This window comes from Hetaerina americana, unplaced genomic scaffold, assembly GCF_022747635.1.
Source record: "Hetaerina americana unplaced genomic scaffold, ioHetAmer1.1.p SCAF_92, whole genome shotgun sequence".
NCBI classification, from domain to species: domain Eukaryota; kingdom Metazoa; phylum Arthropoda; class Insecta; order Odonata; family Calopterygidae; genus Hetaerina; species Hetaerina americana.
The window spans coordinates 851,119-878,725 of NW_027287561.1; the positions used below are offsets into that span (position 1 = coordinate 851,119).

A 27,607-nucleotide genomic window follows, 5' to 3' on the forward strand; every position below is an offset into this window, starting at 1 on the left:
TTTACCAGAGAAGTTATACATATTTTAGCGATTAACGTAATTTTAATCCGTGAAGATCATTCCTCAATGAGATATGGTATCGAACGGTCCCAAATATTGCTGTTTCCTCGAGCAAATAGTATAATAAAATACTGTATATAATCTCTCATAAGACTTGTTTATCAGAAAACTTAATTCGGTCAGTTACCACGATAATTCACGTCATTATGTCTCCTATTTAATATTTTAAAGTAACAAATAGTATAAATAACTAGGAGTAACATTAATTTAATCGTAACTGCAGTAGAAGATTTTATACACGATTATCGTAATCACATTATGATATGAAAATTTGGGATTGTGGCTGCATTTCTGAATTACAATTTTTTTACGGTGCCATCTGTCAACACAATGAATGTTAAGGCACACGGAAAGTTTTAGGCATACCAGTGATGTACGGTATGCCTGCGTAGTCATTTTTAATCATTCGGTGTTTGTCCCAAGTCTTTGAAAATAAGGTACCATTTGAACCACATGAAATTCTTTCGATAACAGAAATAAAACAAGTTCAAATGATCAATTTACGTCTTTTCTACATAGATGTCCCCAGTGTATACTTTCTTATTTGGAAGTAATTTCCCGCGTTTCTTGGTGGCGGGACTGAGAGTCGCTCTTGGGAAAAGTGTAGGCCTAGTAATTTGGGGCCCGTGTTAAACATTCCACGAGTACTTCGATGCGATTTTATTTATTCTGTCTAATTATATAGTTTTCGGAAGCAGTGTTGAGTGAATTTAAACACCGGGAACATGTCCGTTCAATCAACTTTGACTGGCTTTTATAGCGTCCGCAAGAGAAATTTAGTGGAAGATGTTAAAAAGCATTCCAAAGTTAGGATAATTGATGAGTCTGTTGAAAGTCTTAGCAGGCAAGATACTACTAATGATACAGTGTTACTTTTAAGCCAATCGAAAGAAATCGCGGGTTCCAAAGTTAATAGTTCTGGTAACACTATTTTGAAGACCGCTCCTAGGGTCAATAATAGTATATTGCGAGACTTGAGTTCCTCCAAATCGGCGAGGAAAACGGGAGGGGTCCAGGACTGGCATAAAGGGAAAAGGTCTTTTAGTTCCAACGAGAGCAAAAGTCAAACATCTTTGAGTCATCTGTTTTTCAGTGCTGTAGAAAAGGACGTGACGCCAGAAACTGTTTTATCTATAGAAAAGGATTCACAGCCTTCTGTGCACACAACACAGCAAGCGGACAGCGGTAATAAACATGAGGAACTGTTTCCAGTGGTCAATGAAATTTTGGTGAGTGTGGAAATATATAGAAGTCGTAAAGGATGTTTTGAGTTGCTTTGATATTATTGACATCGCTATCTAAAACTGCTGTTTGAGGTGAATAAAGATAAGTGGAATTTCAACAGCATTATGATACAGAATCTGAACTTTAAGTTTATGTAAGGATTATTCTCCTTTTTTACAGCCAGTTAAGGAAGACGCTACTGGCGAGTCTCAGCAATCATTTCTTTCAACTCCAAAAAAGAAGCATGTTGTGTTTGAAAAGATCGGGAAATTGTCTCCTCGAAAGGTGGATGACATTCGAGTTAAAGAAAATGTGATGAGCAAAGAAAGTGCTGCATCAGCTGCAGGAAGGCATGTTGGTAGTCAGGAAAAAAACAGCCATGAAACTCCAGCTGTGTCAGGAAAAGCTGATAGAATGTCTCGCAAGGTTTGATATTCTACTCTGAAATAAGTCATCGAGCCTTCGAAGATTCAGTAATGCAAAATTCTTTAAAAATTGTGAATTCCTGTTTAAACCCCAATTTTCAGGGCCTTAAAAATGTGACCGCCTGATTATGCCTATTCAACAAAATTGTCAGTAAATTTGGTAGGCATTTCCATATTACCATAATTTATTTTTGCATTGTGTGGCTATATATTAAATGTCTTGTTGGCCCCCATAAAGGAGTCACGGTGTCAACTAATGTCAAAATAATACTCAATGTCAGAATTTTAGAAAGGGGATGTGGCTATTTACCATGTATTTTAGTTCTGGAATATATTTTCAAATTAAGTGAGAATTTTATGTGATTAGAATTTATTGGAAAATGGTTTCTGAAATTTATATTATTTTTAATAATTTTATAAAGAGTAAATTAAATTTCACTAGTAGTTACCCAAATTCTAAATGTGAAGCAACTTCATGACTCCTACTTTTAGTACTGGGTTGCTTGTTATTTTTATCGGTATTTTTTTCATATCTTTACAATTTTAGAAGTGAAAATTGAATGTTGCTTTAATTTTAGGAATTATCATTAGCTGACATCCGAGGAAGGGTTTTAGGGAATAGAAGGCTGGCAGAGCTGAAGGAATCCATAGCTCGTGTGTCTAGCTGTGCTGCTAAAATACGTGAGGCCGACCGGCAGGTCAGCTCTGGTGTGATGCCCTCATTGCGGAAGTTTCAGGAAATTGAATTTGAAGTTCCTGTACTAAAAAGGTTTGTTGTGTCTTTCTCATCAGATTCCTTTTTTTTAAATACCATCTCATCTATCACTTACATTATGACTGATTGAAGACCGCTTCATGAAACACCTCAAATATTCATGGCATTATATAGCTCTATTGTCCTAGCCCATTTTCCTTATATGCAAGCTGATTGCAATAATATCTTTAAACAATAGCATAATACAATTTATTAAGAATATCAAATTTTCAATTGGTACATAAATATAAAAAATAATCATCAGTATATCCCAAAGGGAGGAGGACAGAAAATAGTAAACATAAACATAGAAGGCACAGATATGAGGAGATAGTAATCAACATTAATTCATCACTTGTCACTGTCATTAAACTCACAGGCAGATGGAAATGCATGTAGTTTCTTCCCGCAAAGGGCTGTGCAAGCTAAAAATAACAATGCATTTTATTTGCCCAGTTAAACATAAGGTTGCAGTAATCCAGGGGGTAGAGCGTTGGGCTGCTGACCGGAGGGTCCCGGGATCGATTCCTGGGCACCTGCAGCTCCACCCAAGCAATGTGATTTTACAGGTGCCATATCTTCCTGGGAAACCATAACCGGCACAGGGAAAGGAACTGGCCCCCCTAACCTGATGTGTGAATTGTACACGCTGTAGGGCTATTGTTGGGTGAACTCTACCATCACCTACCAAACCAATGTTAGGGTTGATGACTCTGTTTATGGTTTAGGAGAACATGGTGCATAAAATATAAGAGATTTAAGGGACAGCAAAAAATAGAAATGAAGTACATAAAGCTTGTGTTGGGTGAAAATCATAAAATGTAAAGCATATTAGTACTCAGATAATTCAGCTAGTACAAATAATGGACTTGATCATGAATTGATTTACAGAATAATAGCATTTTTTCAATAGATATACTTTTCAATTTTACCTTCAAAGAATCCTCTCACAAATTCCAAGAAACTTCGGAAGATACTGCAACAGTAACTTTTAGCGGGGTCATCCGCTAAGTTCGCAACAATTTATCAGTGTCTCCTTGACCGGGATTCAAACCTGGATACCTCAATGTCTAGCCAATTGCATTAAATTTTGGAGTGTAAGAGGATGCCTCAGTAGCTAAAACTGTCTTAAGCATTTGGACAGGCACCAAGGGATCCGGGTTCAAATCCCAGTCGTGGCGAATGATTTTTTCTCTCTGAATTTGTTGCATTGTAATCCTTCAATGTACAAGGGTGGTACTATTAATATCCGGCCTGACCTAGAGAGGGCGCTATTAGTTTGGAAAATCACTGTATTAGAAAGTAAACAATCTATAAAGCATAGGTTTCAAGTTAAAAGATGTTTAGTATTTGTTTGGCAGACATCAATAGTGAACGTTTTCAGTGAATTTGTGAAAATGGAGAAAATTGGTTATCGTTAGGTGATACAATACTTTTATTTGAAAGGCCTGAGCCCAACCAATATACAATATGAACTGGATTCTACTCTGGATGAGTCTGCTCCTTCGTTTACAGCAGTAAAATATTGGGTATTAGAGTTTAAACAAGGCCGTACAAGCTGTCAAGACGGACATTGCATTGGTCGACCAAATGAAGTGATGACTCCAGAAACGGTGAAGAAAATCCACAAATTGATCCTGGATGATCGTCAACTGGAAGTGCACGAGCAAGCACACATATTAAGCATTTCAAAAAGTGTGGTGCATTGCATATTAACTGAAAATTTGGACATGAGAAAGCTGTGTGCAAGATGGGTACTCACACTTAAGCCAAACCATTGTCGTGAAGATGTTTCAATTGAGTATTTTGCAAAGTTTCACAGCAACAAAGCAGAATTTTTAAGTCATTTCATAACCATGGATGAAACATGGGTCCATTACTCCACACCCAAGACAAAAGAACAATCAAAACAATGGATTCAAAAGGGTGAACCGCCTCCAAAGAAGGCGAAGACCGTTTTATCTGCAGGCAAGGGCATGGCGTCAGTTTTTGGGATGCGTGTGGGATAATTTTCATTGACTATCTTGAAAAATGAAAAACTATCAATGGCGGAAATTATGCAAGTGAACTTATTGTAACGTTTGAGCAAAGAAATCAAGCAGAAGCAGCTGCATTTGGCTGAAGAGAAAGTGTTGTTTCATCAAGACAATGCACCAGCTCACAAATTCGTTATTGCAATGGCCGAAATTCATGAATTGAAGTTTGAATTGCTAACTCATGCAGCCTATTCCCCAGATTTAGCCCCCTTAAATTATTTTCTGCTCACGAACTTGAAAAAATGGCTCAGTGGTATAAGATTTTCCAGCTGTGAAGAAGTGATGCTGGTAGTTAATGGCTATTTTGAGGAGCAACACAGTTCTTAAAATAAAAAGGGTACCGAACTTATTGACAATCACTGGGAAAAGTGTATAGAGCTGAACGGACATTATGTTGAAAAATAAATAAATTTTTTCCAAAATTTGTGTGTTTTCTTTGTTGGGTGGGATACTTATAGGATTACCCTTCTATGTTTAAGGCTTGTTTAGGAAATATTCTGATTTAATATGTATTGGTGATAGGGATGGGTTTAATTGGAATCGAAGTCAATGGAGGGTATTGGTCAGAAATAGCATATCTTAATACTCGAGTATTAATGGACAAAGGGTCAATAGTAATTATTATATAATCAAATCATGTTTTAGAATTGGAAGTAACTCTAGTGGGTATGGAAAAGGTAACATGCTGTGTTCCACCCCATAAAGGGACATGTTTTGAACATGACCACACTAGTTGCATACCGTGGTATATAATCTCCACGCATTTAGAATTTCATTCACAAATATCCTGTGGTTGATGAGTTGTTCGTGTGATGGGAGATGTACTCTCTCTGGCCTTGAAGGCTACTTAAATGTTTCTAGTTGCGTGGAGTTATGCCCCCAAAGTAAGGCTTCTTTTTGAGTCCACTGCGACTGGAATGTCTTCATCCAAATCAGGGATTGGGCTATTTTTTAGTGAATTCTGCTCATAGGGCATTCAACTGAGCCTTAAGGTCATATACCCATCTGTTTAAGGCCACGTACTTGCCTAATTATTTGTCTAAATGAGCTTTCAACATGCTAATATAATTGTGCGCAGTTTCTGATGCTTAATTATATTAATCTAGAGCCCTTGTTCCGTAACAGTCACCGATGATTCCCCAGATGGGTGATGTCATTTCCACCACTGATTGAGTTTCATCAATCTCTGTGATGCCTAAGTGAATGTTCAGGGCTTCAGTTCTGCAGCTGTTGCAGGTCCACCACAACTGAAAATTCTTCAGTATTTCCTCTGACCACTAATTGTCACAATATGAAATGAAAACTCTAGTTGCAGCCACTACAGAAGATTGACTCCAAAGGAAACAAAAAGGCATTTTATCACAACTGCATTTTTGTTCAGTAAGTCATTAGGAAAAATAGCCAAACAAATTAATTGGGGTGGATTTGTTTTATTTGACAACATCACCCCCTTTTACCTCAATGCATTTTCTCAGCATTTCTCCAACTTCTTTAAGTCTTCCTTAAAGTAGGATTTCGCAGAGTCCTCAAAATAAGCATCTGTGTTGGCAATGACTTCCTGGTTCGACATGAATGGAAATCAAGAGAAGTCTGTGGGGGCCAAATCTGGCAAATGCAGTGGATGTTGTAATGGTAGCTGTGCCATTGAAACTACTAAGTGTGCACCCAAGCATGGTCTTGGTGAAAGAGAATTTTTGTGCTTACCAAATGAGGATGGTTTTCCTTCATTTCTTTGCTCAAACGGTGCAATAACAAGGATGCATAACTCTCTCCATTTGTCCTTCTTGCAGGTACTAGATGAAGATGATTCTGTTTGCATCCCATAAAACTGTGACCATCAAATCAGTCTCATCAGATACCTGGCACTTGTACTTTCCAATGTACTTTGAAACGCATGCAATCCCTAGGCTGCCTGGCAAATCTAAGCTTGTTCATCTGAAACCAAACTGGTGTTAAGAATTCTCCGCTAACTTTCATTCCAAATTCAGATTTTTGTGTCTTTTTTTACTATTTCCTTTGCATGTACATGCACTTTCAAAAGCATGGGTGATGATCGACAGTCTTCACTAATTTGTGGGGCTTTGCCAGGAGCCCCAGGTGCTTAGCCCATTGTGTCAACCCATGCTTGCATCTGCCTGCTGCATTCAGACAGGGCCAGGAGCAACATGATTGAGGTCACACATTCTGCCTCCATCTAGCCCAAACTCTACGTAACTTTATTGATAACTGGAAACTGTGTGGTGTCAGCATAGTTAGGCCCTTGCCCAAAGTACTGTCGTACCCCTCTTCGTAGTGCTGCCCATTCTGGGTCTCCGTGCACACATCTGGGCAGTGTGAAACTTTCAAGGTTGTTGGCTAAACTACCTATCCATCCAACGAGCCTACGTCAATCCTCAGTGATGCATTCATTAATTCTACCCAATTGAACTCTTTATAGCCTTATACTTTAAATTTATTATATAGTATTTCATGGGTTGATATTTCTATTTGCCTGCTATATATATTGATGTTACTAATTGGGATTTGTCATATTTTTTCAGTCCCAGTAAAGCGATGCCTGGCAGTCCAATCAAGACCCCGCCTTCGTCCCCAGTTGCAGCATACCAGCGCTTCACTCAGCTGACGGCCTCCCGTGCAGCCTTCTCGCCATCTAAAACCTTGCCTGCATCACCTTCCAAAGGAACTTCCCTCTGTCTGCCATATCAGTATCGTTGTCTCGCTGAGGTCTTCCGTTGTGTTGATGTGGTTGTATCGATGATGATCAATCGCAAGGAGAAAATAACCTTTAATAAGCTGCGGCCGGCTGCACAAGAAATGCTGAGAAAGTAAGGATAAAACTATTTTTTTTTGCCCAGGGGTTCTTAATTTTGCTATTATATTATGGATGCAATATTTGATACACTTCAATATGCAAATTTTGCTAGTTTTAATCTCATTAATAAACAGTTATTGTTTTCATACACTTTTATAATTGGTTAAAAGATGGAGAAGTTGAACTGTTTACGGCTATTGGAGTTTTTCATTTATTCAATATTACTAGCCGCAAGAGCTCAATTCTCTCAATGTAGGTCAAAGTTGTTCTCACCATGCTGTATTTTCCCATTGATAGTGTGAAGCTTACAACATACCTGATAATTTTTTTAATGCTTGTGTGAAAGTACTTTGATAATGCATACCTACTAGATACTTGGAACTTGAGCTGTATTTCCCTCAAGAGAGGAAAAAACCTTGCTAAAAACCAGCCTCTGTCTCATGGGCCGAGGGTATGTGGATATAACTTAGTCCTATGAGGCATCAGCCAATTTTCCATAAAAATACTTACCAGTATGTATTTTTTCTCACAACATTCATGGAAAGTGGTTGCCTTAATTACAAATGTTGATTATATCACTGAGCTGAGCCATTAATAGGCAATAGAGTTTTAATATTTCTTTGACAGTACTTCCTAAAATAATTCCCTAATCGGAAATGTATACAAAGGAGCTCTTTTAGTTTCTCCTGGAATGTGGTGCTGCTGCAAAACTTGATACTCATTGGGGTAACGGGGATGCTGCCGTGCCTGCCATTCTGCACTGTGCCTCTCCCGATAAACTCTTGAGCGCTTAACCTTAAGTACATGCAGTGTGAGATTATTGTAAAGGCATGGTAAAGAAAGTAAGTGGTGCGTACACAATTAAAATCAGAATAATCTCGTGGGATCTAAAGGTTGAAGATTGTTGTACATTTTTGCATTTTAACTTGAAGTATTGAATTATGCTTCAGAAAATAGAAAGTTGCTGAAAGGCATTTATGAAAGTGAAAGGAGTAAAAATACTTCACACTCATTTCCTCCTAAAGCCTAAATGGAGTGGCATGTTAAGAGTTGTTAAATACATGACAGGAAGAACAGAATTACTCTTTCAATAAAAACAATTTGCATAATGAGTGAGAAAATCAGCGATTGTTTTGTGCATTGTTGATTTTTCTGTGGAAATGTGTGGGTGCATGATATTCATGAAGATGAGAATTGGTCTCTGGATGCATATCTGAACTACAGTATCTCAGGAAGTGCCTCTTGAATACAAAAGAAGAAAGTCCAAGGATTCCACAAATATGCCATTGAATTGAGAAAAAGGGTGTGTTTTGAGAGGGGGACACTAAAAATGGGGAGTGTGTGCGAGGTGCCTTAAACGTTGATCCCTACTTGAGGTGCTTTGTGGAGGGCACTTTGAGTGAGTACGCCGTCCGTCGGATGGGACGTTAAGCCGCGGACCCCTTGGCGCCTTTCGTAAAGAGTAGGCTAATGCCGACGCCGGGTTTCTCTCCACCCTTCATCCTTTCCTGTCCTTCCCCTATGGCGCAAATGACCTTAGCTGTCGGTCGCCTCCCCTCAAAACTACTACTACTACGTTCGACTGGCCTTCAAATACATGTGGACCTTAAAGGGACTAATAGAGTAACGATTGAGAGTAGGACCATGCCATAGGCTTAATTATGTGGAATTTCTCGATATTGCAAGGAATGGAAAAATCAAACACTGCAATGCCGCAGTTCACAATTGATTAATATATAACTTCTGGTTATGAGAAGACATACTACACCATTGATCTTGAGCGTTGGGCTGATGGTTCAAAACTCGCCCCCTCATTTGTTAATATGATAACAAAAAATGAATCCTAAATGTACAATTACACATTGAATAATGCAAGAGTGGATGACATGGATTGATGTACCAGCTCACGGCATCACACAGACGGGAAGAATGGATTGGCCGCTCCATTTCTAGTGTTTGTGAATTAGAGAAAAAGTCCTGACAGAAAGTTAAAAGTGAGTCTTTTGAAATTGTGGAATTGGAAATGCACCGGATGGAAGGGAATATCACGTTGTACGAGAGGAAAGTTATAACTCCAGTGAAAGTAACCCTTGTTTATGATTTTAGTGGAAGTAATGACGAATTTATCGGATTTTGTTAGGAATAAACATTTATATGTAGTAGCTATTTTTTAAAAATAGCTTCCATTTTATTTGTATGAAGCCTTAATATTTAAATAATTTGATTCTTCTCTATCTGATCCAAGTATTTTTCATAAATTCTAACCTGAAAAATCACAGTGCATCTTATGGGCGGGGAAATATGATATATGTATTTGATGTTCATGAAAATGTATGGATCGCATATAATCCTTGTTGAAAAAAATGCATTTTTCAGGCAAATGATCCATGAAGGCATGTGTGAGTGGTTAAGGTATGCAGTGCTAGTGCATAAATATCATAAATGCCAATGGCTTGACACCAAGTTAAGTAATGTTTATTTATTTATTATTCTTCACGTTGTAATTCTAATTTTCTTAAACTATTTTTGAATGAATTCTATGATTGGCTGTGTGAATCAATTACGAAAGAAGAGAATTAGCTGTAGTCACCATTGCTTCCAGTCTGTGAGCTTGTGTGTTCCTCTAGTATTTAGCTTCTGATATTAAGAGTTGCTCCTGAAAAATTTACCCATGGAGAAAATCTTATAGCCATACTTAAGCTGGAAGCTGATAACGTTGCCCAAGAAAAAGGGAACCGTGAGACATCCAGGAAATCAACACTATAGAGTTATGTGAATGAAGAAGTCCAAGATATTTACTCCTCAAGAAATGTGCAAGAAGGCTAAGGAGATGGTTTTGAGCAAAGGAGCTTGAAAGGAAGTTTCTTGAGTGGGTTTTTTCATAGTGATTGAGAGGAAATAATGTCGAAAAATAATGTTTTGTTTAAGGCAAAATTGAATGCGGAAGATGACCAAATAGAAAATTTTGAAACTTACCCATCATTGGCTGTATATCTATGGAATGAAATACATTTGTCATGTGTTCATCCTCAATTTTTTGGCCATGCATAGTACACGTCAGTGGGATATAGATCACACTATTCCCAAATGGAAATACAAATACAGTTATGATGTTCACTTAAGTTGTAAATAGATATTCATATACTCTTGGAGTAACACTCATCAACCAGAGATGCAAATAGATTCTTCTTGAATGGTGAAACTCCTGTCTAATTTTTTAAATAGTTGGGCAGATTGTCGAGCATGATGTGTCCATGGATGTTGGCCCTTCAGCTCCCACGTACAGGTTTGATATTTTCTCCTGTCCATCTTGACATCTTCTGGCATTGCGGCAGTGACAACTGTTATTCATTGTAAAGTCAGTGTTGTTTTTCTTAGCATAAGTCACTACATGATATGTACACAAGGTAGAGTTGATATAATCTAAATATTTAAATAGAGCTGATCATATGTAATTTGATTTGACATTTTTAAGTTTATTATTGCATAATGTTCATTATTTGTTTTCGTTGACTATAAACTTTTTTGGGTTCATCATGGACGCTTCATTGGGAAAATATGGTACTTCATAAATAGCACGTAGTTTTGAATGAAATTCATTGTTTCCAAAATTTGAAATATAATCAGGTTTAGGCAATTTTTCTTGTAATATTTTTTATTTTATCTTGATTATTATTTAATCAGTAATTTTAGAGTTTTGGCTATGTAATTGTAATATTAATAATACTGGAATGCTTAATCCATTCTTATTTTAGGAATGTGAGTGAAAGACATTTGGGCCAGATAAAAAAGGTGTTCCCGGATGCTTTTGATTACAAGTATGAGAAAGTCAACCAGCTGACAATATCGTCTGCCAAAGCTGAGCGCTATGATCTTGTAATTGCACCCCTCTTCAAACCAGTGGATGATGGTAAATCAATATCTCCCTACTTTAAATTTATTTTTTCATTTTACTCTTAATGGTAGTTCATCCGAGTCACCGCTTTGCCGGGACAATTGTAGAAAGTTCGGTATCACTCAAATAATGGAAAAGATAGGGAACAAGTTGGAAAAGTGATGGCATTATTATATTTTAATTTTGAAATTATTATAATTAGTATTGGTATTCTACTGATTATGGTAGGTTTTGGTTGGTTTGGTTTGGATGGACACAGCATAAACAATTGTACAAAAATACACTTACTTGCCTCTACTAACAAAAAGCTTAACTCAACATTGGGCACTGCAGTGAGACCCTCTTCATCTGGTATACTTCTCACCTCTCTTTATTCCATCCAAACTGCCTATCCTATTTCCTCGTTTTTCCTCGTTTACCTAACATTCCCCCCCTTGTCACAGTCTTCAGTATTGCATTGCCCATCAAATGCTCTGCATCTATTTATTCTGTCTCATGATTTCTCCCAGCAATACCCTCTCCTGCCCCATAATTCCCAGTACTTCCTCTTTTGTGTTCCTTTCCGTCTACTTCTCCTTCTCTATCCTTCTCCACATCCACATTTGAAAAGCCTCCAATCTGCACCTATCCTCCTGTTTCAGTGACCATGTTTCCCCGCCCTACAAAACCACGATCCATAGCAAAGTTTTAACAATCCTTTTATTAACACCTTTAACATCCCAGATATCAAATCCCTCCTTCTTGTGAAAGATTCTTTGCCTAATGCAATTCTTCTCCTAATTTTCCCACCACTTTGACCGTTTTGTTCCACCTGTTCTAGGTTTTTTCCTAATGTCATAGCATTTAATGTAGTTTTTCTCTTCCTAAAGCCGCATAACCTTACTTTTGTTTAAACTTACTCTCATCCCCTACCTATCACACTGACTTTCCAATGCACTCAGCAATGCTTGCAACGCCTTGGTTGACTGACAAACTAAAACTCAATCAACAGCAAGTCTAAGCAATTTTATGAATTGTGCATAGACTGTCCTATCTCCATTTCCTTGCATGTCTCTTTCACCATTTCCTCCTCATAGACTTTAAAAATCACTGGTGATAATGGACACAACAATTTATACTGGTTTGTTGTGGCATTTTGAACTTAATTAGTTCTAATAGCTGAATATGTTTTGCAAAGACCATCGTGCTGACATATTAGTGTAAAAGTCAGCCAAATCTTCTCATTTTCCTCCATATCTTCAGTAACCCTTTGTCTGGCCCTTTCATCATTTTCTGTGCAGGGAGATTCCCGGGGAACCTGGCCTGAACTGATGCCCATTGCATTCTCTCAATGTCCTGCATCAGCATTCGACCTTGGCAGGGCAGAAGTATTCTTGCTGTGTTATCTGCAGTGTAATAAATATGTAGTACCAAATAGCTGGTAAAATTGGCATAAACTCTTGGATTAAGCCAGACGAAACTATTTTGCTGAAATAAATCATGTGTTTCGTGAAGTTTGAGTAGTTCTATGTGATGATTTTGATGGATTAGATTTAAAAACTACTGTGATTCAATGGCAACTGTCTTAGCAGGATTGATGTGAATAATGAGAAAGGCACCCAGCCAAACAACTAATTAACAAATAGCCTTTAATATATGTTAACATTTAAAACAAAATAGCAATTCAAATCCATAAACCTTGATTTTGGCATTCATATCTGCTGAAGTCCTTCTATGAGTAGTCAATGTTAAATGCCTATGGTTACTCCAGTCATGTTAATCGATGTCTGGACACCCCTTATCTATTCCTTCTTGATTTTCCACAACAGCAAGCTTCACATATGCAAGCTTCAGTAATTTGAAATACTTAAGATTTCAGGTATAAAATTACTCCTTGAGATTCTGACCAGGTTTCTTATGCACTTGCCAAATGATGCTCACAAAAATAGTGAGCGGAGACAGTTTCTTCTGATGAGCTACCTCCTGGCTCCAAAATTCCCTCCATCCTAGAGTTAAAAAAAAATTATTTCTTCTTTACCTTTCCCAATAAATAGTGTATGCACTGAGTAGTATTGTGTAACTATAGTTGTTTGTTAAGAGTTATCATTCAGGGGAATTTTCAGGAGCAGGTCTGGAATTGCGCTGTCGGAAAGGACTGACCACCCTGTTATTTATTGCTTCTATGATTGAAATGTGATAGTATGGTAATTCACTCAGTTGCTGTTGCTAGAAATAATTGTAGGGACAACAGAGTCAACAATGGTACCTTATATTGTTTAATGGAAATTCAGGTTTGCCCTTTTTGTCGTTCTTTTAGTGCAAAAGGAGGGTTCAAAGACTATGACACCATCTGTGCTCCTGGAACGAAGGCATCAGTTCCACAAGTGTCTTTTAGAGCTTGTGAAGGATCATCATGAGGTAATTATAAGCATTTCATTAATTTTAAATGTTTTGAAGGGCAAGGCTTAAGTTTGATTTCTTTGTGATGGAGCAACTATATGCCCTAAAAAGAAAAGCTAAGACTGGAGTAGATCATGCTACAAAGCTGTTATTTTTGGCTTTCCATTCATAACTGATTTTAAGCAATTCATTTTATGGAAAATGCTTTCGAAAATATGGCTATGGTGATACTTACCTTCAAAGAAGTCCCCAGACTAGATTGAGGAGGAGAGAGGTTTGAAGATCATCACCGTTTCCATATGCACTGCTGCCAAGCTGGCAGTGCTCTGCTTGAAGGACTTGAGCCAGATTTCATGCTCCAAAATCCTTCGAATGTGTCTGAAGAAATGGTCTTCCTCTTTTTCCTTAGACTTGAGTAATTTTGTGGGCATATATTATAGTAAGGAAAAGAACTTTAACTTTAGGTCCGTTAATAAATTAGCTCTTCATTGAAGGCACTGAAGAAGAAGAAGCATCATACTAACCCCTCATATTCTCTGCCTCTGAGAGTGAGAGGTCTCTGGGTTAACATGCACCTTAGTTCAAGGTCGTCAACAGGGTATCTGCTTTCATAGAAAATCTAGCAGGAAACGAATAAGAGTTTCGCTCTTCAGGAAAACCAGAGGAAATTTGTTCATACTCTAGAAAAACCAGCATTTGACAGATTTTACTTTCCATTTTGGTGATGCTTACATATTTGCATTCTTGTTATTTACAAGATACACGTGAGATATGCAACTCATGCTTCATAGCGAGGCATCTCTGTTAATTTGTAGCCCGTGCCATATTAGACCCTTCGTTTAGAGATTGAATTGAACTTCCACAAATTTTGGTGCATCGAGTGATAGATGCTTTTTTTTTTGAAAATGAGGACCCGAAACTTTGGTCTCGGTTAATATTTGTCTTATTATCGTTTTTAATGTTGCACCCATATGTTGGTGATTTTTGAAACTATGGAGAACTATTTCATTTTGTTCTTCAGATGTCTAATTGTCAAGGAGTGATTTCCTTTGGCTTCAGTGTGATTTTCAGACTTCCTTTAGTTTGATGAAAATAATTGTTCAATACGACTGCTAAACACTCCCCATTAAAAACTTACATTGGATAGGGTGAGAGTTGTTTGTAGTGGAAACACACGTGAGATAACCATCTGCCTATCTGGTGACAAACAATGAACTCGTTGAGGGACTGCCAGACTTGGCCAGTGATAAATGCACCATTTGTCTTAACTGAATACCTAAAAAAATGTATTGATTTTATGATCTGAATTAAGGTGTGTATCTAAACAAAAATGCTAGCATATGTGTAATTCACGTCAAAATATTTTTTTCTTAATTTCACATTTATCCAAAACCAGCAGTTTGACCTTTGTATTGGACTTATAATAATGATATAGTAATAGGAACAATTGCAAGCACCCAAGCCCTTGATGGAGAAAGCCCACCTAGGTGGGAATCGAACCTGTGACCTCTGAGTTGGAAGGCAAGGACATTACCCCGCCTCCACCAGGGAATCAATTATCATCAATTTTTACTTATTTATTATTTTGTCAATCATTACTGCAAATGTCATCAATAGAAGCAGCATTCTGAAAAATAATCTATCAAATTCCTACCAAAATAGCCTGAGTTATCTGTGAACTTTTTTCACAGGTAAAATTAGGATGAGGAGAAATGCATTTTACTTTTGTTGTAAAAGATAATTAACCAAGAAAAGTGAATAATAATAACTTTGTATGTTCCACTGATTTTTTTATTTTAAAAACGACCGTGGTCGTAGAAATCATGATGTGTGATGACCTGATGATGTAGACTATTCGACGAGACTGGTTGTTTTTAGAATAAAAATAAGTAGAACTTATAAAGCTTTTATTATTATTCACATCATCAATGGGGAAGGAAGAGGTATTTGAGGGAAGCCAAGGGCAGTTTGAGAAGTTAAGAGAAATTTGGCTTTGTGCTCCATGGTAAAGTGGTGAGTTCCGACTCAAAGGCAGCAGAGAACTGGGTGATTATTACGAACCTCGTAGATTTTGAGGGTTAACTGCTCCAGCAGTTTTTATTTGTAATTAAATGCTCCTTTTTTACTTTTTTTGTGGTAAAAATTTTGAAGTATCAACTAAAATAAATCCTTTCTAGTAAAAAAGAATTAGGAATCTATCAAAAATAGTAAACTAATTATTTGGATTATTTTTCTACAATTTGAATTAGAATTCCAGGTCATTCCATGATAGAGGACAAGATGAAGGTGATTCATGATCCTAAGCAATGCATACGTTTTCTTTTAATAAATTTTGTGCATAATATATTTTTTGGCATCAAATGCATAATTAATTTATTTGGGAATGATGATTAACGTTTCCTTTCCAATTCATGTAACTAGGGTAGACTTCTAATTAAACTAGCAAGAATCGGAATTGGAGGCATCCCTCAAAATTGAATCTAGTCTTATATCAAAGATGAGACTCAAACGGTAGTGTTAGTCAGTAGATACTAGATGGGTTTAGACTTGCATCAGAATCTGCCATACTGTCCCATGGTGTACCTCATGGTTCAACCCTGAGGTCTCTTTTTGGTACATGTTAATGACCTACTAAACTGATTAAAGGATTATGAAGGAATGGTACTGGTGTTGTATGCTGGGGACGATAATGTTATATTGTCAACATGCAGTCGTCCCAGTCTTTTGGAAAAATTAGGGCCCAAGGAATTTGGCATCAGATAACCCTAACCTTATGTGCAAACTACCAAAAATTACAAATTACCCAAAAATATAAAAGATACCAAGGCTACTACTGCATTCAGGCATAAATTTAAAGGATACCTAAATGTAACAACATGTTCTATTCTGTAGATGAATATCTCAATAATACTCCCGATTATTGAGTCCCTTAATTTTAGTGTATTAATGTTCTGTGATTAAAGGATATTTGTGTGTATGCTACATCATACTAATGCAGTTGGTGGTACCATAATTACATCTCAATTGAGTCGGTCTGCATTTTACTTCATTGTGACTTGCTTTATATTGTGTGCATACACCACCCTGCTCTCTAACATGAGCCCTGGGCAAATAAAGTGTTCTTGATTGCTTAACAGGAATTCCTCCAATCTTTGGATCCCCCCATGACGGTACCAAGGGATAAATTAACTCGTTGGCATCCGGCATTTGAAGTGGACATTTTACCTGAAGTTGATCCTGCAGAGATTCCTCAGCCTCCAAATGCACCTGATAAATGTTCATCTGCAAAAGATGTACTAGGTAAGTTTTGTTGTGATGAATTTGTCTGAGTCATGACTATGGCGGGCATCGCCGTCCCAATTTATCCATACAGCTGTAACTGGATTTGTATGACGGGACTTTTTATTCATGTGGCCAGTTTCTTTGTCATGGTGTCATCTGTGAGCAAGCAATTTTTCAGATGCCTTGGACAAATGCGATCTTATTGTGGAGAGCTCGGAATGAGCAAGAGAGCATCATTCTTCCTGCCTCATTTTGATTTCTCCCAACAATCTCCCCCCACTCCTCTACTCGCATACCATTCATACCTAGCACTTCCTCATTTGTTTTCTTTCCCGTCCACTTCACCTATTCCACACACACATTTTAAAAGCCTCCAATCTGTGCCATATGATCCTGCTTCAGCGACCATGTTTGTGCCCTGTGCCAAAGAAAACCAGAAATATTTTGTAACTAAAAAATTGAGAAAGGCTCGATTTTTGATGTTTGCATGCTTATTGTGTGATCACCCCTGCCATGAACCATAGTGTTGGCAGGTAGTTAGCAGGTAGAGAGATGGAAACTGATTGTGCCCAGCAGCAGCGACAGGAACCAATCCAATGTCCTCCGGTGAGTAGCTCAAGGGTGTATCCGTGGAACTTCTGTGCCCCAGAATGTAGAAATCATTTTGAAAGTTTCATATGAGCCTTAACAACACTGAGCATTTCATCCAGCAATTCTCTCTCTATTTTAGGCAGTGGAATCATAGCCACCAACATCACATTTTTGAATCCAACAAGGATTGATGATGTAAATTAATTATTAGAAATTAAAAACAAAATTAAACTAAAGGATAGAATCTTAATAGTCTTTCAAATAAAAAATTAAACTTCATCCGAGTTCATTTTATACTAATGGTATAATTGTACATATATTAAAGTTTTGGTATTTCTTGGAACCATTCCAACAATTCTAATCTTAAACCTTTGTTATGTTTTTTCTTTTAATTTGTATTAAGCTTGCCAAAAGTCAAACATAATAGGGTGTTCTTTGCTGGAAGACATATTTAGGTCATTTATAACAAAACCAATGTGTGGGGAAGGATTAATGACAGAAATGGAGAGGCGAGGAAAGCTTGTGCATTCCCTAGAATCTATCAATCAGCTCGAAGCTATCACCCTAATAAAAAGAGACGTTCGGGCGTGAAATGGTGGAATATCATAATTAATTGAAAATTTTGATGTAAGACATTTGAAATAGACCTGACGATGATGTAGTTTCACTGAAATGGGTCACATTAATAAATTATATTTTGTGGAAAATTACCAATTTTTATTTAATAGCTATAACCCAAAGAAAAATTACATCTTCGTAAATTTATCTCAGTGTTTTAATTTTACAACCTGGGTTTTAATGCATGGTATCATCTCAAGGGGTTTTTTTGAGCTATGCCTTCCAAATATTTGCCATATATTTTGTTCATGGGGTGAAGGTATGGGGGCGAAAGAAGGCATTTTGGAATTGGACGGGTGTAGGGTGGGGGAAGGATTTTTGTGGAAAAAGGTTTTGCACATCACACAAATTTGAAAACATACATTACAGCATCCTTTTGAGTCTTTTAATTACATTATCATCTTATAAAAGGTTCCACTCCTGTTACAATCGCAACTAATGGCATAGCTTTCCTGGAAAGTGGAAATTAAATGTGTGGAAGGAAATTCAGGAATGTCAGGGGATAGGAGGCCCAAGAAATTGGGCTGGGGGTTAAGGAAACACTGGCGAAATAGTGGTTCATCTATTTCTTGCAATCTTGTGCATTTAGTGATGTAGGTATTGAATTGAAATGGAGAATAGGGGGGAATAGGACTTGCTCATTGGGAAATTGAGCATTGTTCTTGGATTGCTGGATGATCTCTTGCATCTCCAATGCATGGAGTTTTCTCCTGTCATCTTCCAAGGGGAGGATACTTTGATGCTTGCCACCCCAGAGATGCTTGGCAAATATGGAATGCACCTACTTTTCCTTGAAATGCACTTTTAATATGAATGAACTGAAGTGAAATATTCTACTGGGAACATGTAATCGTACCTCTGTGGTGCCTCTCTTTATAGGATGTTATTTTCCCTCAAGAGTCATTAGAATCTCTTGATTGTTCAGAAAAAAACTTAATGTAGGAACTAATGGCCTAACAATACAACTGCAGGCAAGTTTGTCTTCACGGATCTCAAAAACCCAGTCCTGATGCCAAAACTCCAATTTTTCGACACAATTGATGATTAGTTGAAATCCTTCCTGAAGAAGTTCCTAGGCCCATGATGCTGTTCCTTCGCAAAGAGGTGGGAGTCCTCCCATTAGTTAGGAGAAGGATGTTGTGCCGAGTGCCTCATGCAAATTGAAGATCCTCATTGAATTTCGGTACTCACATGAGTGACACTGCTCCGAAGTTGATAGAAAGGAGTGACCTTGGTTGTCAGTTGCCCTATGTTAGTTATTCTCCTTCTCTGCTATCTTTTGGCTAAATGTAGGAATTCGGGTGGTAGATAGATTAGCTCCATGATCAAATGGTTTCATAGACTGATCACACACTGACAAGGAATGAAAAAAAATCTGTGTGCTCAAGAATTGATATATTTTTTTAACTAAATTTATAGACAAAGCCCGTGATCTTTTTGGCTGCAATGCAAGAATGGAGCGGGCATTAGAGAAAGTAAGCGTGTCTGAGTCAAAGGGCCAAAACTCAGTAACCGTGACTCCTTCCAACAATTCCAGCACCTCTGCAGATGTCCCGTTCCTTAATCCTGCCCTCAGGGGAATACCACCTGCTCTTTTGAAAAAGGTAAGCTGTTATTAATTTGATGACTTGAGGTTCTACTTAGCGTAAAGCTTAGTGATCATTGAATCATTAAACTTTGTATTTTTTCACAAACACCAAGTTTATTGATAAATAATAATAAATGGGAAATAATAAATAATGGTAAAATACTTTTTCAGTATTTTATCCCTGATGATGTCACCTATGTGTTGAAACCAGTAGTAGTATAATGGATATTTTTTGTGAAAAAATACTAAGTTAATTGATTCCATGTAGGTATTATTAAATTCAAGTTTAAGTCAATTAGGTTTCATTGGTTAATTTGTGAGATAAAATGTTTCCCTGTAGTTATTTTCCTTTCATAACTATCTCCAGCGAAAGAAATATTTTCTGATTGGAGTATAAAATCCTTAGTCATCAAATTAAAATAATATGTCTTGGATATGTGGCTTCCTTAATACATGGTAAACTTAAGGCAATTCTGACTTTGCCACTATTACAACTGATGTGGTCCAACTCTCTAGGCCATATCTCAAATTAACTTCCCCTACTATGTGTATTGGTAATCTGTGTTGTGTGTGGGAATTATTGGCTTTCGTGCATTTTTGCTTTATGATGTCAGCATTTTCAAGGTGTTAATTTTAAGAATGTATTGAGAATATTGTGTTAATAAACACAGATATCAACCCAAAGGTTGGTTTGGTAGGTGGTGGTAGAGTCCACCAAATACTAAGCCAGAAGGTTCCCAGACAGTCATATCCAGGAGTCAAACCCAGGCCCTTCAGTAAGTGGTCCAATACTTTATTTACAAGGCTAAAATATTTAAGAAGAAATAGATTTCATTATGAGGTATCTTATGTTATTTTGCCTATAAGATAATCTAAAATCCTCCCTTGCAAAATGATGTGTCAGTTTTTGGCCTATTCATATAAGAATTGAGTTGTATGACAAATGAGAATTGAGTACAAGGGAAGTGTCCTCCTGCAAGGAATGATGCTCTGAGTGGTAGAGTTTTTGGTTATAAAAACAAATCAGTGTGTGTTGGAAGGATGCAGAATATAGATTCACAGCTATCAAGGAAACACAGTTTACGCTGAAATCTGCTCAGGGGGGTTTATGCAACCAAATGCCCCAATGCCCCAATGCCTCGGCCAGGAGATGGCATTGGGGAGCTGTTTCACCCACCAAACGAGAAATGGATGACGTGAGAGGAAAGGACAATAGGTCAAGCAATCATACAACTTCATTAAGGATTAATGTTTTTTTGGGAGTCACAATATATTTGTTGGGTAGTTGTGTCCATCCAAAACCTACCTTAACCAGTGGATTACTTAAATAATAAAAATATATTTGTGTGTGTGTTTGCTCGTGCATGTGTATATATACAGGATAAGGTGCTTAAATCCGGACAAGCACGCGTTTCCTCGAATGAGATTTCCTCAGCGAAAGCGGTAGATAAGTTCGGTTAGCAAAACCTTCCCCAGACTTCTCCCAAGCATTATACTTAGCCACAATTTCGTAAACAGTTGATCAGGGGTACAACACGAAGAGTCAAAATATTTTGGAATATAACACCCAGCGGGAACACTTATGATAATTATGGCTCTTTGATTGTACTCCACACTTGTACTTAACATCTCAGCCATTTTAGGGTCATGACTGTTGACTAGATGCCTTTAGCTTTCAAGAATGCCAATTGCAACTCCAAAGTGGAACTATGATATGGTGGGAAATTCAAATTGAAATTTATCTGGATTTAAGCGCCAAAACCTCTATGTATATGGATTTTTATCACATATGGATATACATACGTTTTTCATAGGTTTCATTTCATACATGCATAATATTTTATCATTAACAAATTCAGACACTATTAATTTTTTCCAACTAGAAATATTTTTATTTGTCTATAAACTGTGTCATGTGTCTAATGTCTTTGAATTTCTGTGGTAATTTATTATATTAGTTTAGTTCTATTGACTTTGGTTGTAGCCTTGCAGCTTTGGTTCGATTATATTTTATTTGGAGGCAGAAGAGAATGTATTGCCTGGCCACAAGCCAATCAAAAACCATTTTATGTGGCTATTAAGTGCAAATGCAAGGAGCTACTTGAAAATTAAAGGACAGTTTGTTCACCATTCAAGGACTCCCCTGGTGGACTGTGAAGCTGGAACACTTCAAAGCGAAGGTCAATAAACTTCGTTCCGAATACCAGAAAGGTATTACGGAAGACAAAAATATCCTAAGTAGATACAAGGCCAAGCTAAAGGAATGTAAACTTAAAGTGAAAGAGTCTAAAAACAAATCATGGGAGAAGTTCAGCTCCCGAAACCTCGAAGGAAATGCCTGGGGATTCATTTATAAATTGTTCTCGGAAAAAATGAAGCTACCAACCATCCTTGTGACTACCCTCAGGGACGATGGAAGCATCCCTTTGTTGGAGGAAAAAATCAAGCTCTTCCTTGACACTCTTGCTTCCGGACGACACATTCGACCACAAGGAGCATGAGCAAATTAGGAAGGAATCTAAAATAATCCCCGCGTCTGAAAAACTTGATCCATTCACGGAAGAAGAAGTTCTCCATGCAATTGGTCAGATTAAACAAAAAAGCACCTGGACATGACCAAATCCACGGCCTTGTTATCAAAAAACTTGTTAGCACCTTAACAAGTTTTCTAGCAAATATTTACAACTGTCTCCTGCTATCATTCTTCCCAGACACTTGGAAATCAGGGACCCTACATGCAATTTTAAAATCAAAAGAAAAAGATCATGTGCATTCGAGCTCTTTTCACCCTATCACACTCCTCCCTGACCTAGGGAAAATATTTGAAAGATTAATTAAAGAGAGAATACAAATAATTCGCGAGGACACGCTATATCATCCTAATCAATAGGGCTTCAGGAAAAACCGAAGTACATCAGACGCAATCAAGGCCCTCTTAAATAACTTAAATAATCAAAGTAAATATACATTAGTGGTTTTCCTTGACATAAAAGGTGCATTTGACTCTGTTTGGTGGCCTTCTGTCCTTCAGGAGCTTAAAACACTAAAAATTCCTTCGAACCTTACTAGACTCTTTTCAAATTACTTTACAAATATAGTAGACAGGTCGTATACAAAATGAAAACTTATTTCAACAAAGAAAATCCTCAGCGGGGGCTGCCCACAAGGATCTGTTTTGGGTCCGTTAATGTGGAACGTTATTACTAACCAGGTCTTAAGGAAAGAATTCCCCGTAGGATGTAGATTTTTTTGTAGAGCTTTTGCCGATGATATGGCTTTGTCTATTGAAGATAACTCAAGAGCTAAAATGGAGCAGCTGACAAAAAGTTGTGTTGGACAAATAGAACAATGGGCAATGGTTAATAAATTGGTAATTTCCACAACCAAGACAATACATGGTCTTTGGAAATAAAATGTCTAGGAACCCCACTGTTAAAATCTACAATAGCAATATCCGACGCAGACCATCTTTTAAGTATTTGGGTATCGTTTTAGACGAAACATTAAATTACCAGGCCCACATTAATTTCATAGTCAGCAAAACCAAAAACATTTCCAAGCTGCCCGTAGGTATTGCAAAACTAATTTTGGAACGGACTCCCTTCAATTGATGTACAAAGCTGTAGCAATACCCATTGTTTCCTACGACTGCTCCATTTGGGGTCATAAGGTTAACTACAGAAGAATCGAAAGAAAACTTAGAGAAGCACAAAGACCAAGCAATTAGCAAAGGTTACTCGACAATCAGCACGGACGCACTATGTTTAATTACCGGACAACCACCTCTAAAATACGAGGTTATGGAGAGAATTAGCATAATCGAAGTCAAATCGGGCCAATGCACAAAATACTTCAACTCTGAAATCGAACACAATCACGCCCTAAGCAAAAAACAATTAAAAGAAATACTCAGGGAACAAACAATTCATGAGTGGAATAAAGACTGGCTGAATTCCGATAAGGGTATTCACACTAAAGAAATATTCCCAGACGTCATTGAAAGGCTAAATATAAAATTCAAGCTAACTAAGAAAGCGACGCAACTCCTATCAGGGCATGGAAATTTTGGACACTACCTCAATAGAATAGGAAAATCAAGGACTAATCTCTGTAGTACCTGCCTAACAGAAGACACCGCTAAGCATAGAATAGAGGAGTGCCTACAGTATGAAAAACCCAGACATGAAATTTGGCACAGTATGACTTATGAGAAAACCAAGATGCGTGAGATTGTGCTATTTTGCCTTAAGCATAACAACGACCAATTATTTAAAATGGTGCAATGAAATTTGATAATTGTAGTGACATTTGAAGTTGGTAAATTAAAAGCTTGATAAAACTAGTAATTGTATTTCTCGTTTATTGTGTAAATAAAATTGTATGTAATTGCTATTTTAAGTTAACGTGTACTATTTTGCCTCGTGTACGATCAAAGGAAAAAAAATCTTGTATGACTCTGTAAACTGAAGTGTTATCATAAAATAATATATTTATTTCTTATAATAATTATTAACTCTAATTGTACTAAATTTGGGTTGTACATTACTTCTGTAATTTAATGCTACTGTGTTATCTCGTTTGATATTTCTTTTTCTCAAGTTGTGTAATTGATATTAATTATATCATAACACTAAAGGGGAATTAAGCGAGAGCAGGAACCCCCTCAACATATCATGCTATTTTATTGTATGCTATTTTTTTTGTATTTGCTTCTGCAATAAAAAAAGGAAAGGTGTGATTGAGGAAACTCCTTCACCACCTTTCCTTATTATTATTATATAATTATTCAAGGACTCCAGGAGCCTTCAGTAGAGTGTAAAGCCAGAAGAGCAGGCTGAATGTGATTTGTTTCCTTCCTGCAAATCACATTCTAGGTTTGTTCTTGCAGTGCTAGAAGAAAAGATGAAGATTATTCACCATCTTAAATAATTTTTCATGCAATTTTTTGAGAATAAACCTTCTCTATAATTTTTAGTGCTTTTTTTGGCATGGAATGCATAATATGTATGCTAATTTTATGGGAAAAATTGTTTAGCATTACAAGTAAGACTGGAACAAATTATGCTTGTTAAGCAAGGTTCCACCGTAAATTAAGTTAAAAGCCACTCAAAACAAGGTTAGCTAAGGGTGTACTGATGAACTTCTCAGATGTGGATCTGGTTTCAGCAGCGTAAAGCTCTGCCCTCTCAATATAATGGTGACGTGACATTCGTGATTACAGGTCAGAGAAAGACAAGCTGCCAAGGCATTGATGGCCATGACTATGTCTCCAGCTGAGGAAAAACATGCAGAGAGATTGTCTAGGCTTCCAGAACTTGCTCGAGTGCTTCGTGGCATATATGTTTCTGAACGTAGAGGTGTCTTGTCCTTGGATATAGTCCTCCAAAAGCTCTTAGATAGTTATAAGGCTAGCCTGAATTCAGGTGAGTATTATTGCTGATGATGATCTATTGTTTATCGCCAAACTTCTCAGCTTTGTGGCACAAGACAGCCTGGCACCCCACGCTACAGGGAACTATTAAGTTCCACATACTTTCCATCTACCTTCCATCTGTTCAATATCTGTCTTCCATCTGATCCTCTGCCCACCCCTCCCCCAGCCATTTAACGTTCTCTCCTCTATATCACAGTCTTCAACTTTCCATCCCCAATCAAATGCTCTGCATCCAAGTTTCCTGCCTCCTTCAGATTTCTGCTGACAATCCTCTCTTCTCCCGACCATGCCGAGCACTTCCTTAATTGTTTTCCAGCAATTTACTCTTTTATTAGGTCCCATATGATTTCCTATTGCTCAGATGTGGGTGGGTTACCTTTGTAATTTTAAATTATGAGGAATGAAAATGACTGCTGACTCAAACATGATGAAGCAAGGCAAGCAAAGCAAAGAGCTGGTGACTGACAATTGGGATCATGTGTGCTGCCTCCACTCAAGAGATATGACAGTGATGGGATGGGTGACTATGCAGGGAAGTCTAAAGAATAACAAATCAGAAATAAGTTACTATCTCAATTAATATTCAGTAATAATTAAAAGTTAACAATACCTCTTCATCTACATATATGTGTTAGCATGTATAAATATTTATACATTATCTATCAGATGCTGCAGAAATAGTTTAACTTTGTCAAAATGCTGAAAAATGTAGCGTGGTATCACTACTTAATTATTTGTGTGTAAAAGCATGAGTCATTTGGTATTATTTTTAAGAAATGGAATTGAGAGCCAAGATAACTAAGGGCCTACAGCGCTTAAATTCAGCCCCAGGGTAGTCTCCGGGCGAAGAGAGCCTCTCTCCCTTTTGCAAGGTGTTCGGCCTTTGCTTAGCAAGCTATTAATCTCTGAATTTTGTGTAACAAATTTTGAAAAGTTTTTCTTCTTTTTCTTTATTTTAAGTCTTTATTTTCTTTTCAGTGGAGTTGGATGAGCACCTCAAGCTCCTGGAAGGATCTGTTCAGGGTTGGATTAGTAGATGCACTATTCGCAATGCCCAATACATAAAACTGTCTAGGGATGCAGACATATCACGTGTGATATCAAAGTTGGAAAGACTTGCCCATGGTTCAAAGCAGTGATGAGGACATGTGTTTGAAATTTATTATTTCACTCCTAATGAGTAGCTTAAGGGAAGTTGTTTCCTTTTCCAAAATTATCATGATTTTCATCTATATATCATTATTTATATTTTCCATTATCATTTGGTTTTTCACTCTTGAACCTCATGTGAGTACAGTGACAAAAATGTTTGCTATTTATCATAAGTGGTATTTTTTCCACTTGCTATAGACTTGCGATTTTGACGAGTGAACTTTATGAGCCTTGAAATCAATGTCTGAAATTGTTCTCCTAGTCTTATGTTACTTCTTCTGTTTGATGCTAAAACTGTGGGATCCATGAAATCATATTGTCCAGGTATATAAATTCCTGGCACCATTGAGCCCAGTTGTCACACTTGATTTTGAATTAGAATTTTCCATAGCATTTAAGCCCTATTGACTGATTGTAGTTATTATGATTGTGAATTTTTCAAACAAGAAATGTAGAAAATATTTCCCATTGCGAAGTCTTAAAGAGAGTTCGCATTTTGGCTGGTGTATTCTTAATTTCCATCAATTGGGTCGTTGTACTGGTGAAAGTGAGTTGTCCTCAGTACAAGTGTTCTTATCCATTAATGGAGGCCATATTTTGCATGAAATTTCTGATTGTGGTAAAATGTTATTTTTAGTGGTTTTACCAATCATTGTGAAGAGTTGTATCATTCTCATAGGTTTTTGTAATTGTTATTTTGGCAATCCTTTGTTCATTATTGGAATGTGTCAGCTGTGGATTTCTCCTTAGTTTTTGATGTAATGAGTATAAAAAATAGGACTTTGGATAACTTAGCCTGAGTTTACATTATGCACACCTACCTTCTTATAGATGGGTACAATTACTTAACGGCACTTCTAAAAATGTGTGGTCATAAAAAATTGTTGAAATGTGGAATTTGAAGTATCTTAAGGAAGATACCCACTGTATACATGTGGGGGAAATTGAAAATGTTCCTTGCTTAATGGTGTTAAGGCATTTTTATTCTGTAAATAAATGAACCACTTCACAATTGATACAGGTAAAGAAATTTTGGCTAAGCTTCGTATATTGTTAAAAAATAACTACAAATAAATGCTGTTACTTAACATGAGTAACTTAAGATGGGGCACTTGCTGATGTCCACACAAATGCAAGATTTTTGCAGTGTAAGAATCACTTGCCTTCAATGAGTTACCAATGCAAATCCTCAATTTGCAGCCAAATGTGTTAGCCGGTTAACTGGAGAGATCCTCCAGGATATCTCCGGAAAGAAAGCACAAAAGAACTAAAGGTTGGTTTGATAGGTGGCCAGGATAGCGCTTGTATCTCATAGAGACCACCACCTATATGACATGTGAAGTAAATCCATATCGGG

General features: G+C 37.2%; 1 protein-coding gene across 1 annotated transcript; it reads left to right on the forward strand.

Moving 5' to 3' along the window:
- Nucleotides 1-572: 572 nt before the first annotated feature.
- Nucleotides 573-27,219, forward strand: dup (double parked). Its single transcript, XM_071598256.1, has 10 exons — nt 573-1,289; nt 1,465-1,710; nt 2,288-2,478; nt 7,040-7,324; nt 11,067-11,221; nt 13,503-13,603; nt 16,723-16,885; nt 19,496-19,680; nt 24,886-25,087; nt 26,077-27,219. Exons 1-10 carry the CDS (start codon nt 786-788, stop codon nt 26,235-26,237), a joined length of 2,193 nt encoding a protein of 730 aa, XP_071454357.1. The 5' UTR covers nt 573-785; the 3' UTR covers nt 26,238-27,219.
- The last annotated feature ends 388 nt before the right edge of the window (nt 27,220-27,607 follow it).